Source organism: Balaenoptera ricei, chromosome 11 (assembly GCF_028023285.1).
Source record: "Balaenoptera ricei isolate mBalRic1 chromosome 11, mBalRic1.hap2, whole genome shotgun sequence".
Lineage (NCBI taxonomy): Eukaryota > Metazoa > Chordata > Mammalia > Artiodactyla > Balaenopteridae > Balaenoptera > Balaenoptera ricei.
Genome location: NC_082649.1, coordinates 73437283 through 73456625, shown reverse-complemented (window position 1 = coordinate 73456625; position 19343 = coordinate 73437283). Strand labels below are relative to the sequence as shown.

The following is a 19343-nucleotide window of genomic DNA, read 5'->3' as shown; positions in this document are numbered from 1 at the left end:
AACCCTTCCTTTTCTATCCAACTGTATTGCATAGCTACAGCCAGGACATTCATTCCAATTGTGAAGGACATGCATTCTTTAATATATGATAGGGGCCAGGTTTGTTCGCTGTCTCTCCTGGAGGAAGTTTACTGTGCTAGTTTGCTAGACTAGAGAGAGATTGGTTAAGAGTAATCAGAATTTTAAAGGACCAGGCTGAAAGGAGGGGAGCTGTGGCCTGTTCTGGTTTTTGAAGTTCACCAAAATAGAAGACAGCAGGAGTCTAAGTTCCCCAAGGTCAGTCTCAGGAATCTCTTCCCCTAAACTAAAATTATTTTGATACCATTCCCCCCTAATCTGAGAAACAACTTATATATCAGCATTTTTGTATACGGAGCACAGAAAATTTTTTATTCTTTCATTTATTATTTCCTGTCATTTATTAGACATTCAAATAATATAGAAAGAAATAAAGGAGGAAGTCAACTCCCTGAAATTCAAGCACCTAACAATAACCGTCAGTATTTTGTGCTCATCTTTCTGGACTTTTCTCACATATGCAAGTATGTATGTGTGTATCCATATACACACATTCATATATGAACATGTTGTTTTACCACCTGCTTCACCGTCCATTCAACTATATTTTGTGATACTCTTTCCTTCTGATGAATATAAATATACGTCACTCTTGAATGGCTTCTAAAGATTCTACTATATGAATAATGAATATTCAGTAATTTGATGATGTATGGGTATTTTGTTTACTTCTCATTAATTGCTCCTGTGATCAACATCCAGTGAATATCCTTTTATCCTTTTCATTCCTGTGTATCTGTCCAACTTTCTTTTCAAGAGACTTTTAGACCCCAGGCTGTGCATATTTTGAATTTTAATAGATAGTGCCAAGTTGCCCTTGAAAATGTTTATACCAATTTACAATCCTGCCAACAGTGTACGAAAGTGCCTAAAGAATAGGGAAATTAACTTTCCCTTTTCTTAAGCTTTTCTAAATTTTACCCACCTCCTGAACATTACCACTAAGCGCTGAAGAGAAAAATGTGTTTATGAACTACTGTAGGTTTGATATTGATCCACACCCAGATTCCAGAACAAGTTATTCAGTCGGTGGTTTATGAAACTTGGAATAAATTTGATAATCTCTAACCTTTATTTGTTCACTAAGATTAGGTATTGCTAAACTCACATTGTTTTTTGGAAGGTTAATACAAAGGCAGGATTTCAGCTAAGCATTCAACACAAACGTGTGTGTGTGTGTGTGTGTGTGTGTGTGTGTACTTGTTACCAGATGATTAAACAACTCAACCCTAGGCAGGTTGGTTAGGGAATCCTGTCATGTCAGCAGGGAGGTTGCCAGAGGTGCCCAACTGTCACCATCGTATACAGCCTTTGATAATACACTTTTTGAAAGCTTGATGCCTCAAAGCTGGGAAGGTTAGCTAAAACGGTGGAAGACATGATTAGAATTGACAAATATCTTAGCAAGTTTAGTTAAGATAAATGTAAAGCAAATATTCAGTAATGAAAACAATGAAGTTTATATTTAGAATTAAAATTCAGGTGTGTGTGTGTGTGTGTGTGTGTGTGTGTATGAATGGCAGGGAAACTGCCACCAGGATATGAGTTTAATCAATTGCAGATTTGAATATTAGTCATCATTGTACAGCAGATGCTAAGAAATCAATGAAATGTAAGAATGTATTGATTGTTTTAAAATAGTGTTTAGCACAGGTAAGGACACATGTGAAGACTTGGATTCAGACTCTGTTCAGGGAATTATTCTCTAAGAGGAGCGCTGTCACATTGTAATAACCCCATGTATGCTAGGGTACAGAGAGGGGACTAAAAGAAGTGGAAGCTGACTGGCTGAGAGGGCAAAGAATGGTCAGGCTACGTAAGCTAGAGATAAAGGGCATAACTGTATTTAAATGTCTAAAGACCTGGGTCCCCTCCAAAAGGCAGAATTAGGAAACTGCAACCAAAAAGCTCAAAATATGTACGGAGGAGGAGGAACATCCCATTTAAGCCATTTAATAAATTGTGTCATTAGGTACGGAGTTTCCCATCTCTAATGGTAACGCATCCCCCAGGGCTGCTATGCAGGGAATTCCTGTTTGAGGAAAGAGGGTTATATTAATTCTTTCCAGCAACACATGCATGATGAGTGGCATTTACATACCCACACTCTCCCACGGGTGGGCTAGACTTTGAAAAAACCCTAAGTCTTTCGCAGAGGAGTAAAGGACTGTATTGGCTGCTAACGCTAGGACTCCTGCTAATGGTCCACCAGTAACCACTAGCTGCTAGAGCTGTGGCGCAGAGGGAAGGGGACTGACTCTTTTTGCATTCCAAAACACCAACCAGCTAATATTTCCCCCTTTTCTCTCCTGCTTAAGTGAACATGTCAGATGGTAATGTGTTTGAATGATTGGGTTCCAAGGTATCCTCAAGTCTAGTCTGTCTGTGCATATTTCCTTCTCCTCCCATAGCCTGTTCTTATGCACTTTCTTCCCTTTTGTAGTTAGGCTCTTCCCTTCCTGAAAGCAGCTCCCACAAATTTCCTTTATATATACAATTATTCTCACAACCAATAAGAAAGTGTCCCCAACAACCCCCCAAAAAGTGGACAAAAGGACATGAAAAGGAGGCTCCTCTGATAGTGAAATAGAAATGGCCAATAAATTAATGAAAAGATGCTCAGCCTCAAATTATAATAAGGGAAATATGAATGAGATACAGTTTTTCATGTATTAGACTTTTGAAGATTAAAGGGTTTGAAGAGATTCTGTGTTGGCACAGTGTAGGCAAAGAGGTGCAGACTGGAAGTTGACCAACATTTTTGAAGGGAAATTTGGTAATATCTTTCAAAGTTTAAAATGTGTATACTTTATTCTAGGGATCTCTACTGAATCTCTCTTTTCCTAGTACATTACAGAAACAGATATTACACATTTCAGCATCCATTCTTGTTGAGAACAAGCACATGAGGACAGGCAAAGCTGTTCTTTTGGAAGAGTATTCTTTCAGGCATTGTTGGAATAATGAAAAAGTGGAAATGACCCAAATGTTCATCACTCATTCAACTAATATTTACTGGTGCTGACTATGTGCCTGGCAGTGTTTTAGGCGCTTGGGATAAATCTTTGAACAAAATAAACAAAGATTTCTGCCCACTGTTTGAGTGCATCAATAGAGGACTGCATAGAATGGAATCATACATAACCTTTAAAAATGAGGTATTTCTACATGATCTTGACATGGAAGGATGGCCAAGACATCTTGGACATTTTATTTTTAAAGGGTGTGCATATTTCCTTGCTTGCATTATGCACAAAAATGTTCTGGAAAGACTGGCAAAAATCCTTAAAAGTGGGAGTGGATATTGGGGTAGGAGAAGGGGGAATTTAAAAAAATAAACTACTTTATACTATTTAATTGTTCATATCTAGCATGTTTGATTCCTATAATAGAAAAGTATAGATGTTATATAAAAAGAAGAAATTAGAAAGCTAAATCAGTAGTTCTGCTAGAAAACTAAGGCTCATATTTCAAAGAAGATGGAAAATTCCTTAACCTATCTGTAGGCATTGAGACCAAAGTGATAAGGTGTTTGATGCTGTTCAGACTGCAAGAATGGAAATTAATACCATAGTACTTTGGAATGCAAAATGAAAGACATGAGATGGGCCTGTGGTATTCCTGGTCATGGGCACGGTGGACTTGTCTACACGTGCAAATCAAATGGGAAGGCAGCCAGGGGCAGGGGAAGGGCCTGGGGTCAGCAGTCAAGTATTCTGGGGCTTTCTCCTGGGTTTGTGATTGACTAATGTTCAACCTCCTGGAGACTCATTCTCCCCTTCTGTAAAATAGTGAACTTGGAGTCACTGATTTAAGGTGTGGTCTAGCTTAACTTTACATGAATCTGGATTATTCTGGCAAGTCCTCATTTGTAGGAGAGAGATTTGAGATAGCTGCTGAAATCTCAACTTTCCAGTTACCCACGTCCACCTAGTGCTTTGAAGAAACTTTAGTTATGTAGTACTTTAGTATCTGTTTTTGTTTAGATTCAAGTTTAAATAATTTGGATTTTTTGTAGTTATGCTATTTCAACTCCAGGGTCATGGAAGACCAGGCTTTTTGGAGTCAACCTTAAACTGATAACTAAGAGAAATTGATTTTCAAAATGTATTCTTTTTTTTTTTAATAGATCTTTATTGGAGTATAATTGCTTCACAATACTGTGTTAGTTTCTGCTGTATAACAAAGTGAATCAGCTATACATATACATATATCTCCATATGCCTTCCCTCTTGAGCCTCCCTCCCACCCTCCCTATCCCACCCCTCTAGGTGGTCACAAAACACCGAGCTGATCTCCCTGTGCTATGCGGCTGCTTCCCACTAGCTATCTATTTTATATTCGGTAGTGTATATATGTCGATGCCACTCTCACTTTGCCCCAGCTTCCCCCTCCCCTCCCCACTGTGTCCTCAAGTCCATTCTGTACGTCTGCATGTTTACTCCTGCCCTGCCACGAGGTTCAGCAGTACCATATTTTTTTTTTTTTTAGATTCCATATATATGCGTTAGCATACGGTATTTGTTTTTCTCTTTCTGACTTACTTCACTCTGTATGACAGACTCTAACCTAAATGTCCATCGACAGATGAATGGATAGAGATGTGGCACATATATACAGTGGAATATTAGCTGTAAAAAGAAACGAAATTGAGTTATTTGTAGTGAGGTGGATGGACCTAGAGCCTGTCAAAATATATTTTGATGAATTAATTTGATGTGTTGGGACACACACACACACACACACACACCAAAAGACAACATGAGTCAACACCCTAGGCATTTCCAGATGAAATTAGAATGTAATTTCATCCTTTCTGGAAACTGGCTTGCTTTCAGATCCAAAAACCCAGAAGTTCCACTTTGTCTCTTCTTTGGGGGTAAGATTTCATAGGAGAAGAGGTGATGGTTTTAAATGAGTTTTCATTCTTGTGTGCTGGGGGAATATCAGCCTGGAGGAGGATGTGAGGGGACCTGCGAATGACATGCCTGTGTTGTTTGTGTGTCTCTGGGAAGGTCTATGGAGACCTAGCCAGAGTGGAACATGTGACTCAGACTCTCCTTCCATGTAGAACTAAATTGGTCCTAGTTAGGGTAAATTCAGAGTATCCCATATAAAACTAGTAAGGGTACTGAAATCCAAACGGAGGGAGGACAGCACAGCAAGCAACTCAATGAGAAGATAAACGCCAGAGGGAATGTTTCATAGATTTGGTATTTGGGACACTCCACTGCCATTTCTCTGTTCCCATTTGTTTTTCAACTGATTGGAAAACTACTAATGAGCATGTTTACATTTTCTCCAGTTGTTTTACCCAAGTGTGAGACCAGCTGGGGAGAGGGGTTTGTTCCCTGTCCAAAGCCCTAGCTGTCTCTCCCTCTGTCTTCCTCTCACCCTCCGGCTGCCAGACCCCCTCTGCCCTGCCAAACCCCTCCTGGCTGTCTCACCAGCCCTCTCCCTGGGGTTCTCTCTGTGTTCAGCACTGGCCAGCAGCCCCACCACATGTTTTGCATTGCTCACACCCTCCCTTCTCTACCCGCTTTGTTGTCATTTGTTTTGTTTTGAAGGGAGTGAGGTGCAGAGGAGGTCTTGGGTTTGTGCCCTTCCACTCAGCTTCGGAACTGAAGCCGGCCAGGACTGCATTTGCTCCCATTTCTGCGCTGAGCTCAAAAGCCCCTGTAGGAGAACGTCCTTCTGTACTCTCACAGTTCTTCAGGATGCATCTGCTCCCTCTGAGCTGCTCTGAATTTCTAGCGTCTGCTCTCTGTAACCCAAGTCATTCTCAGTTGCTTTGTTCTTTCCTGCTGAGGAGGGTGTCTGAAGTTTCTGTCATTTTGAAAACCGCCTTCGCAAGGTTTTCCATGTCCTATGACATAATTTCTGTGAATTCTCTGTTGGATGTGGTTGTTATAATTTATTCAAATACATTTTATAGCAAACGCATAACTATGAAAAAACCCCACTTACTCCCTGTGAATCATCTTGCATATCTCCAGGTGTGTGGACTCTTCTTTTCTTAGCCCTCCCTGTGTAAGACTCTCCGTCCCTCCCTGAAGCACTGCTGGGTTGCTCATCCATCACGTTGCCCTCAGAGTAGTCATTCGAGCTGTCAGTTTCCAGTCTGTGGGCCAGTTCTGTTAGGCCATACCCTAAGATAGTTTCTAAAATTCATTAGTTGAGGAGATGATTTGGTGATGCCAGTTCTGCCTAGGCCAGTGATAATAAATATTTGTTGGATGTATGAATTAAATGAAGACCTTTACTTCCCTTGTCAGCACAGTTTAACTTTTTTATTTTTATTTTTATTTTTTCTGTGTCAAACATATTTAATCAACTATAAGTGCAGTATTACATATAAAATTTCACTGGGTCTTGATTCAGAAGTATTGGGTTCTGGTCAGTTCAGCTCTCTGGGTTTTTTTGTTGTTTTTTTTTTAACATCTTTATTGGAGTATAATTGCTTTACAGTGTTGTGTTAGTTTCTGCTGTATAACAAAGTGAATCAGCTATATGCATATGTATATCCCCATATCCCCTCCCTCTTGCATCTCCCTCCCACCCTCCTTATCCCACCCCTCTAGGTGGTCACAAAGCACCGAGCTGATCTCCCTGTGCTATGCCGCTGCTTCCCACTAGCTATCTACTTTACACTTGGTAGTATATATAAGTCCATGCCACTCTCTCACTTCGTCCCAGCTTACCCTTCCCCCTCCCCGTGTCCTCAAGTCCATTCTCTATGTCTGTGTCTTTATTCCTGTCCTGCCCCCTAGGTTCATCAGAACCATTCTTTTTAGATTCCGTATATATGTGTTAGCATATGGTATTTGTTTTTCTCTTTCTGACTTACTTCACTCTGTATGACAGACTCTAGGTCCACCCACCTCATTACAAATAACTCAATTTCGTTTCTTTTTATGTCTCAGTAATATTCCATTGTATATCTATGTGCCACATCTTCTTTATCCGTTCATCTGTCGATGGACACTTAGGTTGCTTCCATGTCCCGGCTATTGTAAATAGAGCTGCAATGAACATTGTGGTACATGACTCTTTTTGAATTATGGTTTTCTCAGGGTATATCCCCAGTAGTAGGATTGCTGGGTCATATGGTAGTTCTGTTTTTAGTTTTTTAAGGAACCTCCATACTGTTCTCCATAGTGGCTGTACCAATTTACATTCCCACCAACAGAGCAAGAGGGTCCCCTTTTCTCCACACCCTCTCCAGCATTTATTGTTTGTAGGTTTTTTGATGATGGCCATTCTGACCTGTGTGAGGTGATACCTCATTGTAGTTTTGATTTGCATTTCTCTAATGATTAGTGATGTTGAGCATCCTTTCATGTGTTTGTTGGCAATCTGTATATCTTGTTTGGAGAAATATCTCTTTCTGTCTTCTGCCCATTTTTGGATTGGGCTGTTTGTGTTTTTGATACTGAGCTGCATCAGCTGCTTGTAAATTCTGGAGATTAATCCTTTGTCAGTTGCTTCATTTGCAAATATTTTCTCCCATTCTGAGGGTTGTCTTTTCATCTTGTTTATGGTTTCCTTTCAGCACAGTTTTAGAGTCTGAATTCTAATGTCTGCACACAGCCTTCTCGTTTTTCTTTCCTCCTTTCTTTTCTTTTTTTCTTCCTTTCTTCCTTCCTTCTTCCCTCCCTCCCTCCCTTCCTTCCTTCCTTTTTTCCCAGCCTCCCTTTTTTTCTTTCTTTTTTTTTTTCTTTTTAGTTAAAAAATTGGGATTTGATTTTGAAGCTCACTTTCTATAGAAACTCGTAACAGACCATGCACAGAATATGTCCTTAGTTAGTAGGAGAGTCTGGGGTTTTTTCAGAGACCCTCTATTGACTCTCTGAGTTGAAACAGTTTAGACTCAACATAAAATATGCCTTGTTTACCCAGGCTCTTCATGCTCTGCATACTGTTACAGTCCTTGAAGAGCTTGTCAGTGACAAGTAAGATAAATGAATGAAGAGGACTTTACAAGTGTTTAAAAGCTAAGTATAGCATGTGTTGTCCACTACTTAATTAAACAGACCTGCGCTAAACTAAGTAACCTTGTGGTGGAAACTTCTAGGGCCTTCCCTTTCTGCAAGACCCCCACCACCTCCAACAGTGCTCAGGATGTTAGAAATTTCTTGGTTGTCTGCAGTTGCTAATGTGTTAGCCTAGGTTTGAAACCATCGTATTGGTTAAAGCATTAAAAATTAGTGTGGATTGTGGATAATGACTTTTGAATTTATATTAGGGCTTGGTCAGTAATATGGACTACCTTGGGGCTCGATCAAGATTTTATAATGTGTCTGAGTTTCATCCTTTTCACAGAGAACTTTAAAAAAAAAAAAAATGAGCTGCTTCTCTCATCAGCTCTGATTGGGGTCAATGTCCAGTGAGTCAGAGCCCATTTCCAACTCAATCTTAATTTTTATAATAAAGGGGTCAGTCTTTATGAATCTGAGCAGTAGGGTAGAGTGGTTACTTAGGAAGCTCTGGCATCATAATCCCAAATCTATCATTTGTATGAACTTGGGTAAGTTTCTTAGTCTTTCTCAGTTTCTTTCTTTCTTTCTAAATACTACCACTGCTATTATTTATTTTACTTTGACTTTCCCTTTTTACCCATGCATTACAAAGGCATTTTTCTCAAACTTATCCCACAATCTCAGCTCGCAATATTGTTGCAAAGAAGGCAAATAGAGCTGTCATACTGGTAAGCCTCAGTTTTTTTATCTGTAAAGTGGGGATAATAGCAGTCTCTAGTAGGGCTGATAGTAAGGTCATATGCATTTGAGTTGCTCTTGGTTCTTATGGGCTTCTGCCCCTGTGATAGCAGCCATTGAAGATTTTGAATATGCCCCTCCCCCGGCAGCCTACATCAGAGCATTGGTGTGACTGACTAGAAGAGATGACAACAGCAAAGTGCTGTGCTTGGCACACAGCAAGGGCTAGGAAAGCCTAGTTATTATCACTGATATTCATGGGAGGCTCTGTCTCACAGTGCCAGCCTTCTTTCTGCTACTGTTAAGGATACTAATCTCTACATCATTAGAAAAGTACATAGAACTCTTTCTCTATAAATAATTCTGCCCCCATGGGCTGCATTGGGTGATAGCAGAACAAAGGTGGTGATATTCTCAGCTATAATTGCTGCCCATAACCCTTTGGGGAATTCCTCAGGTTCCTAAGGTGACAGCAGGAAGTACTTTATCTGAATAATCTCCCTCCCTTGCTTTTAGAAGGGAAAAGAAAAGAAAAACTACAAAAAAAGTGCAATAAGGAAAAAGAACAGGTCATCTATTCATGTGGAGTTTGGTTCATGCTAAAACATTCTTTCCTCTCTTGCCCATTTTATAGTTACAGGAACTGAGGCTCATGGAAGAGTGATTCAGTTTGAGTCACAGAGTGAATATTTGGCAGAAACAGTGTTCGTGCTAGGCCTCTGTTACTTGCCTAAGAAAGGTGAGAGATCTATCTCCCTAGGTAATGAGAAATCTCAGAGCTGTCCAGGAAAAGGCCTGGTAGTCACAGAAATGTTAGTCCTGTGCAGATCTTAGACTTTTGCTGAGATTCCCACAAAAACAGACACAGAGACAGGGATTTGGTGCAGGTAGTTTATTTGGGAGGTGATCCCAAGAAGCATGGTGAGAAAATTGAGAAGTGATACAGGGAAGTGAGAGGCAGATAAAGATGTATTAATGGGTGGTTTCCCAATGTAGTCAACCAGGGCTGCACCCTGCTGGGGACCTACTGAGAGATTCTGGAACACACCATAGTATGGTCCCACTAAGGGACTGGGATACTGGTTATTTATCCATCACCTCCCTCCCTCATAGATTGAGGGTTTTTCTAAGGGCATGAACTGCCCAGCTCTTTTGTCTGTCCTGTTCCCTGGCGAAACCTGACCAGAGGAAGACCTCACGCAGAGAGAGGTACAGGGGCTTGAGGTGGGCAGATAGCAGCACATCCAGGACTGCCCATTCAGTCTACAAGTGACCTCCAGGGTGGAACAAGAGGGTATGGGAGGGGCACTGACTTCCCTATAACAATTAAAAATAAAATAAAATAAGGGTACTTAATGAGTAGGTACAAAAATAGCAGCCAAACCGTCCATGGTGACTACTAATTTTCTGTCTATAAATAAGGACTAAAGGAAAATGGCTTCAGCAAAGTTGGGAGGGAGAGTCTCATCAATGTCCTGTTTGGCTGCAGATGGATGGCAGGAAGGACTGATGAGCTAAATGAGTCGGAGGAGATCAGAGCAGTTTTCAAGGCAGGACTGATGCTGCAGCAGTAGATTGTATGGATATTTGTAAATACATAGATGTCCAGAGCCCGGCCCATTTTCCCAGAGATGTCATAGTTTGACATGTGTGAGCATATGGCTATGGCTCTTCTTAAATTCTTTCCAGAATGCCCCAAGCAGATAAGTTCTGAGAAATAAGATAGGAATTATCATCTCAAATATTTTTCCTGCTCTCCGCACATCCAATAAAGGAATGAGGAAAGCACCTCCCCAACACACACACATACACACACATGTCATGTTTTGGGTTCCAGTTCCCCTCATTGACCTATTTTTCCTCTCATGGTGATTAGAGAGTGAGTTTACCATGGAATCTCCCCAGTCCACTCTTCCTTATACCCATGTCCACACCAACTTTCAAATCTTGGCTCAAGGGACATCTGACCCATGGAGCCTTATTGATGTCACAGCCCTTAGCTAGAGGGGATTTCCCCTGCCTCCAGACACTCATGTAAACCAAGCCTTTCTCCTTGTTTTTCTTCTCATATTGTGTTATAGTCCATCCTCTAATTCCTCATATATTTATCTTTGCTTTGTTGCATGCATCTGGCCTGTGACCTTACCCTTCATACACTACCGTAGGACTCTGGAGTCAGAAACCTCGGTTTAAGTCCTGTTCCTCTACTCACCAGCTGAGTGATCATGGGCTTGGTTTCCTCATCTGTAAAAGACAGATCGTAAGAATAGCTATCTCAGGATTCAATGAATGCATTCTGCTCAGACACTTAGCCTGGCACATAATTGTTCTAGTCTTTATGGTTGCAGGAGTTTCGTAAGTGTTGAATGAATTTCTGTGCAATGTCCACAGTAGAAGGTGTCCCTCCAGTGATTCGTACTTACTCCCATAAGGGTCCCTAATGCAGCATATTCCCCTAATAGTTTCTTCACCCTCCTGCTTCATTTTGTCCTGCAAGAGTGACCCAACCACTGGAACCCAGACCCCACTCAATTATGATTCATTGCCGTGTGGGCCTGGTGGATGTTCAGGAAATCCCTTCCCTTTTCACTGTTCAGTTGTTGTCTGGTTTTTTCATCTTTAGCTCAGAGACAAGAACTGTTGACCTTGCTCTAACTTCACAAAAACATGACCAGAAGAAGAGTTCTGGACTATTTCGGATTTCCCTGGCAGGAAAGAGGGAGAAATAAAACCTGAGAGAAGAAAGTGTAATTGCTATTGTATGGTATTATCTCCATATCCCATAGCAACAAATCTTATTATATATTTTTTCTTATTTAAACCATAGTCATGAAGGTTTTATTGTTAACTTGATTCAGATGACTGATCAAAGCATAGTTCATTATTGCCACCTTGCTAAAATATTTTTAAAGGCAGCTTTAATGTTACACTTTTATAGCTACATATTGCTATTAAGGTATTGAGTCTATTACTAGTCAATCAAGGATTTTCATTTTATTTCAAGAGCTCCTTGGATAAACTCTTCAGAAATGTCAAGAGAGATGGAGTGTATGACACCTTTTCACAGATGGTGTTCATCAGGGATTTTAGTTAATGGATACAGTTTCAGTCTTCCACGGTTGACTTTTGGTGCTGATGAAAGTATTATAAAGATTCCTGCTCTTCCAAACGCTAGAAGATAGGAAGGAAATGAACCCCGTAACACTCCCACACTCTTTATTCTTAATGATGTAAGTACCCAAAGACAGGGAGTATTTCAGTAGGTCCATTTTATTCAAGAACAGAATATTTCTCAAACAAGAACAATTTGACTTTTGTAACAGCTCCGAAACTATACATTTATCCTGCTCTCTCACTCCCAAGAACAACAACAACCAAAAACAAATGCACAATAGGGAAGGTTAAACTATCACATGAAGAGTTACATACTCACCTGGCTCATCATAGATGCTAATTGTGTATTTTTTCCTTTCATCCGTTCAGAAGTGGGCTGTTCATGCCTTCGTACATTTACACATTTATTCCACACACATTTACTTGCTACTTATATACCAGACTCTGTGCTGGGTGGTGAGTCCAAGGGTAATTCACACCTAGTGCTTCCCTCAAGAGAATTTCAACCTAGTGGCGGACAAAGCCCAGAAAGCACGTGACTATTTACCAATTCATTGACATAAGTGCTATGATGGAAGCGGGTGGGGGTAGGTACAGAATTCTGAGAGAGGCAGTAGAGGGGCACTTAATCCCTTCTGGGGTGGACTTACTGAAAGTGGTTCTGGAGGTGATGGTGTTGAAGCTAAGACCAGAAGAACTAATGAGTATAACCCAGGTAAAGGGGGAGAGGATAAAAGGCATGACAGGGCCAGAGATCAGCCTGTCCCAGGGCAGGGAGGGGAGGATAGGCGGCCGAGAGGTGAACAGCAGTTACCTCACAAGAGCTTCACAAGCTACGGAGGAGATGGGGCTCTTTCCTGAGGGCAGTGGGGAGCCTCTGAGGAATCTAAAGCCAGGTAGTAACAGAGGTCTGATGTCACTCTTGACTACAGATTGTGTTCAATGCGAGGCAAGAGTGTAGCAGGAGAACTGTTAGGAACCTATTGCCCCAGAGAAATAAGGTGGCGCCTGGAGGAAAGAGGAAGTAGAAAATGAAATCTGATGAGATTTGTCTCAGCAGTCATGACATAATACAGTAAAACCAATATAACACAGTTAGCCAAAGGTGAACATGTCAGATCAGCAGTTTGGTAAACTCTGAAAAGGAAATAAAAATGGGCTTCAGTGAATTACTAAATGAGGCCATGAGTTGCCAAGTGCAGAGCTGTGGAAAGCTATCTAGTTCCAACACTATATTAGCTTTCCTGGGATTTCAGTTATGACTGACCAGAGGATTTGCTGTGTAAGGCTTTGTGGTGGGCACCTTGTATATCTATCTGATGGCTACAGGGCTGTGAACCATCACCTGGTAAACGTGTCTGGAAATAATTGAGCAAATAGTATCCTTGTTCCAATCCTTCTTAAAATTTTCTGCAGTTTTTCTTCCATCCACCTTTAGGGAATGTTATTCATGGCTTCCTATCCTTCTAGACCATTCTTGGTGTGTTAGGAAATGAATATAATTGGGTGGAGATGAGGATAGGTAGTGTAGAACGAAAAAATTTTTTAAGAGATCCATTTCCAATTTGACAATTAAATGGGCAGGATTGGCCAAACTTTTCTACGGAAGGGAAAACTAGCAACCAGCCTGTAAGAAGTCGGTCATAGTTTAGGGGACGTGCTACAAGCAAGATAAATAAAAATGGTCTAAAATATCAGGCTAAACTCTCATTTTTCATCTCCATTTCACACTCTTCTCTTCCAGCCCAGACTAATCAAAAGAAGCCTCTTCCGCTCACAATTGCTCTGTGTACATTTCCCCCAGATCTGGTATTCACATGAACAACATGGTTTATTTATATTTCAGCACCAAATTGGAAAGATGACATCATTCATTTACAGTCTTTATCCCATGACATGCCTATTCTCCAACACCTCATTTCAGCAGACACATTTAGGACTGCATATAGCATCTTGTTTAGCTTGTACATTCTTTTATGGGATACAGTTCAAAGGTAGGGAACTTTAAGCTTGTCGCTGGTAAGAAAATAATCTCATAAAATCACAGGAGCTTCCCCAAAGGATAAGGGCATTATGATGTTTACAATAGCAGAGTTATTATTTGTTCATTTAGGCTTCATCATTCATTCTTGGGCGAGTCCCTTCCTTCTTGACCATAGCAGATCTTACAGCTCCCTTCAGACTTTCAGAATTCTATTAGAAGAAACAATTCCAGATTTATTAGTTCATGAGTTCAAAAGTATAGGCTCCTGACACTACTGGAATTTTAGGTGTAAACGCTGAATTTCACAATCTCGTGTACAAGAGATTCCCGGTTAGGGGAATCTCAGCACTTGGTCGGCAACAGCTCCACTGACCTGCTCTTTCTCACAAGATGTACCTTGTCCATTGGGTCTTCTGACACTTTAAGTGGACAAGTGAAGGATGGAAATGCTATCAGCTGCCAAAGGTTGCCTGAGATTTTTTAATTAGATTTTTAGGTGGCTCTTTCCCTCTACTTTTATTGTTTTTATCCATACACACGCATGTTTTTACGTCCACTCTGGGGCCTTTCAAATACCGTACACATTTTTAAAAAATGGAGTGAGTAAAGCATGAGACATCCTCTGTCACATAGAATTGCTATGTGAGGTGTTTCCAAAACTTAACAGAACTGAAGCATTTATGAGAAGGCTATTTCTACCTGTTCGGCTGTTTGCCTTTTTTGCTAGCAACACGGCTAAGAGAAAAGCCTAGGGATTGAGAATTGGAAGGCCCGGAAAATCTCCATGTTCTATGTCAAGAAAGAGACTCTGGGGGCTGAAATCTATGCCTTGATTTCCTAGCTATAAATGAAGATAGTAATAATTCCTCCCAGGAAAGTTTTGAGGTTAAGTTAGATCATACATGAAAAATACTATAAGAGTAGACTGCTAGGTCCAGAATTATTATCAGAGTATTATCTATATTACATAGTAAAATTCCAACTGGCTGGAGGCTCTGCCAGCCTCTGACTTCCAGCTCTCTTAAAGTGCTGATGGCTTGGTGTCATGAGCCACCAGTGGTATTGTTATGGCAACTCATGAGATGTCCTCAACTCTTAGTGACCTTCCCTGGCTAAGGACAGTCATGCAGCTCGCCTCTAGAATGGCAGCATCGCTCAAAATTATGGCCCCTTCTTTCTTTCAGTCACTGTTTGCAACAGCATGCATAATGTTATCTACATCTACTTGGCCCTGTGTTAGATTCTGGAGAGAGGCAGATGAAAGAAACAGCCTCAAGTTTACTGACAAATGGACAGATAAATCGGTGGTTGGAGAGGGGTGGTAAGCAGGAGGCACACGTCACCTGCTCTCAAGGGTGGGGTCAGGAAAAGGCCAGACGCAGAAGTTAGAGGCAAGGGAAGGTGGCTGGGGGAGGTGTCACAGGCAAAGGCAACAACATGTATTAAGAAGGAGAAGTGTCTTCCAGTAAACAATGGCAACAATAATAGTAATAGTAGCATGACTTTTATTTCAAGCCCATTATGTGCCAGATCCTGGACTGACTTGAAGTCCATCGTATCATTTTCTCCTTAGAACAACCCCAGGGAAGGGGGTACTATTGCTCCCATTTTGAAGTTGAGGAAACTGGGGCCTAGAAATAGTTAACTCTCAGGACACCACGTAACCAGCAAAGAGGTGGGGCAACACTTGACCCCAGACGGCCTCATCTCCAAACCCACACTTGTCGTCTCTACATTTCCTGGCTTTCTGAGCTGGATATCTTTATCTGCCTTTTTCCATGGTCTTTAGGCAGTTTTCTAGATTCTGTGACCCTGTTAGGTCGATTGATCGTTGGTCTCTTTCTTGCCCCACATAATAAAACAGTACAATTCTATGGCCCTTGGGGTTTAACTATGACACCTAGTTGTCTCATGTGACAAACATAACAGGGAGTAAAGCTCTTTTCCATCAACTTCTCTTTTTTTTGCTTAATTTCTTCCAAGAACAATATCAGTTAAAATGTCCATAGAGTGCCCTTTCCCTAGAAGTCATCATGGTAACAAACCATCCCCATCAGTATTTTTGCATTTGGCAGCTTTTAAGTGGATTTCTCTGCCTTGTCTTGCAAGGCCACTGTTTGTCTGTAGTTCTCTGTCTCCATCCAGGCCTTTTCCATCTTGTCATCCAGGGCTTCCCTCTCTTGCTTGCTCTAGAGTGTAGGATGTGACCATTGACAGTATGTGATTGCAGGCTTACTCCGGATCTCTGTGATCGCTTGATAACATAAAACAAAGCACTTTCGTATGTGTCCATTTATTGCCTTTTAAATCTCGTGGGGGAAGTACACTTATGTCTCTGAATGGAGATCCAGCAACATAGTGGCTTCAAGGATGTGACAAAACCTCTTTCGCCAAAGCTCATGGCATGGTGCATTCTTTGTTAAGTTTCAATGTAACTAAAAATGAGAACTGTTCCTAAAAAAGGAACAAAGGGAGCCCTATAGGTGCTGTAATTATGCCCTGAGTCTCTTTGGCTGGTGTTCTAGCTCCTGATGGAATCTTCCCTGGTTTTTGTTCTGTGCAGACCCAGAACAGAATGAAGCTGATGGCGGACAGCTATGATGAGGACCACCACCACCACCACCACCACCACCACCACCACCACCGATCTCCTGGGAGGTCGCAACATTCCAATCACAGGCCCTCTCCTGACCAGGTCAGTTTCATTGCCGCTTACCTCCAAGACCCCTTTTACCCTTTGGATATTTTAAGATAAAATAAATAATCCTCAAGAAATAATAAACAGCATAAAGTGATACGTTCTTTGAACTGAAACTAATAGCTTTGGTATTTATTTCCATCACTCAAGGAATCTAAATGTTTTCCTTTCTCCTTCCTCTTTAAGGTTTTGTCTGTTCTTGTTTATGTTATGCATTTTCTTTCCTCCTCTCCTTTCTTCTTTCATAGATATGTAGTCTGTTGCTGGCTCAGTATCTAATGGTGACTTACTCTGGAATGTCTCTTTCAGAGTTTTAAGAGAAAGCATTTTGTTTCCATGAGCTTGGCAATCAGAGAAGCCTTGAGTTTGGTGAGGACAGTCCTAGAAAATTCCTTAGTGATGCAAATTAAAAGTGGGGTAAAACAACATGAAAAGAAATCAGTTTCGCTTGCATTTTAGCCAGTGAAGTCAAGGGGTCCAGTTTATTTGATTTGGACCCTATCTTCTCCCTTAACTAAGTAAAGAAGTGAAGAGATGGATTGACAAAAACACAGCCCTCTTGTGGTTTTCAACGATATTCACATTCACCCACCACATGCAAAAACTATTTATGTTTAGCATTAAAACTCTTGAAGGTAAATTTTGTGGAAATTATGAAATTAAATGCAAACTAGCAGGATAATATAGTCAATATTGACAGTAATTCCTCCTTTATTGTACTATGACCTTTTTTTTAAAGTAGTTTACCTTATACAATAAATTTTAAGAGGGATGGGGTCATAGGTAATAGAATGGAATCATCTGGGTAAATGTGAATGCCTTTGTTCTATATTTCTAAATATGTGACGGAAGGGTTTATTTGAATTACCTGTGTGAGTAGGGGTTTACCTGTTTGTTGGAGGAAGGGGTGCTTATTGTACTCCTAAAATTTTTTTTTCAGATGGCTCTGTTTCCTTTTTACCTCATGTCACTCCATCCCATAGGAGAAGTTAAGATTCCAAGTCTCCAAGGTGTTTTCCCAGTAGTACAACTCCAGGGGGCACCTTTTATATAGTACACAACATAAAATATACCCCCTGGAGCTGTGCAGTGAGGTAGCTCCAATCGGAGGGCTCCTCGCCCCCAGCTTGGCCCTATCCTTGTACTGGGAAACATTTGCCCTCGGAGACCTCAACCCTGGAGAAGATGTCCACACAGGACATCTTAGTTTCTGAAGCCAAGTGCAGAAAGGCACCAGTTTATGTCATTAGCTCTCAAAAATGGTTCTCAGTTTGGAGATCAGCAAAATGGAGAGAGAGATTAACTTTATGTCATTATCTCGTATGTCTGTGGTTTGGGTCTGATTTGGTTTTATTTATTCAGTTCTCATCCCTCACAACCACCACCACCTGCCCACACTCACCTGCCCCAGTATACCTGGCATCCTGCTAACTAATCCATTCTCACTCTTGATCCCTGCCCTTTGCTCCTTGACCTTCTGCCATGAGGTGTAAGTGTAAGGCTTTATGGGTGCTAGAAGGCCACCCTGGAATTTCCCCCAGAGAAACAGGAACAGAGAACACTATAGGGACGGAAAGAAGGTTTGGAAGCAAATTGGGGAAGTAGTTTGCACGAGCACCTGCTGAGATAACAGTCTTGTTTCATCACGGAGACACATACACTAATGTGTCCTGCTAGAAACACGGCACCAGTTCAAATTTACCTTCCTTGTGAATGATATTTTTTTACAAAAGTTAGTCTCCGGATACCTTTCCAGAGATCTTTAATTATTAGACTAGAGTACTTGCCTGTTTGGTTGACCCTCTTAAGTTTGTCTACAGACACTAGAGGTTGTCATGGGGCAGAAATAATTGCTCAGGGGTGGTGCCCTCCACAGAAGAATTAGCATTTCTTGAGGAATGTCTGACTAACATACGTGGTCAGGACCTCTGGTACACATTTCTCATTGGAGCTGTTAGGAAGGTGGTGATGACCCTCCGCTTTCACATTCTCCATCTCAGTAACTATGTAAGCAAGCCATGAACATAGAGGCAGAGAGCCTCATCCTCTTCTACAGATGAAAAATCCAGGCCCTGAGAGCAGGGGGTCCTCAACTGACTAGAGTCCTGCTGCTGGGTCTTTGCTCATTCACCCGATACTTGGAGCACATGTTCCACGCCGGCCACTTTGCTGGGCTTGGGGAAGAGGATGATGGGTAATACCCCTGTATTCAAGGGGTTTGCTGTCTGGTTTAGAGCAAAAGTCTGATGTCTCATTCAGTTCTGTTCAGGATCTTGTCAATCAGAACAAGACAGATAACAGGTAGTTATAACTTAATTAGGGGGCCCATGACTTAGGAACTGCAGTGGGGTTCACTGTGAAAGTGAAATACCCTTAATCAGAAGGATAGCTTTGTGGTTTTAAACTGGAGTCAGCTAGGCTGTAAAGTTCCCTTGGTGCACTTTTTCAATCAGAGAAGGAGGCTTAAGTTAGGAGCCCTGGTAGGAATAGGCTGACTCCAATGATGGAGATGGCAAGATCCCCTGGGCTGGTTGCCCTTTCTGACTAGGTATCCCAGGTCTTGGACAGTGATGCCTTCCCCTATACAGGATTTTGAGATTCATATTCACCAACTCATCTATCAATATGTGCACTGTTATAAATCTAAGTAAGTCCCAGACTGTAACAGTTATTGAACAGCTGGAAAGTCTTTCCCAGTTGATTGCAAAAGCTACACATAATTGTGTAAGTATATATACTAATATGTATGGAG

General features: G+C 41.2%; 1 protein-coding gene across 1 annotated transcript in view; it reads left to right on the top strand.

The window, feature by feature from the left end:
• The window catches only part of ERC2 (ELKS/RAB6-interacting/CAST family member 2), a 743450-nt gene that overhangs the window by 711778 nt on the left and 12329 nt on the right, over positions 1 to 19343 (top strand). Inside the window, exon 16 of the mRNA XM_059940600.1 lies at positions 16457 to 16588. Coding sequence (XP_059796583.1) covers positions 16457 to 16588 — 132 coding nt within the window. The remainder of the gene's footprint in view (positions 1 to 16456; positions 16589 to 19343) is intronic.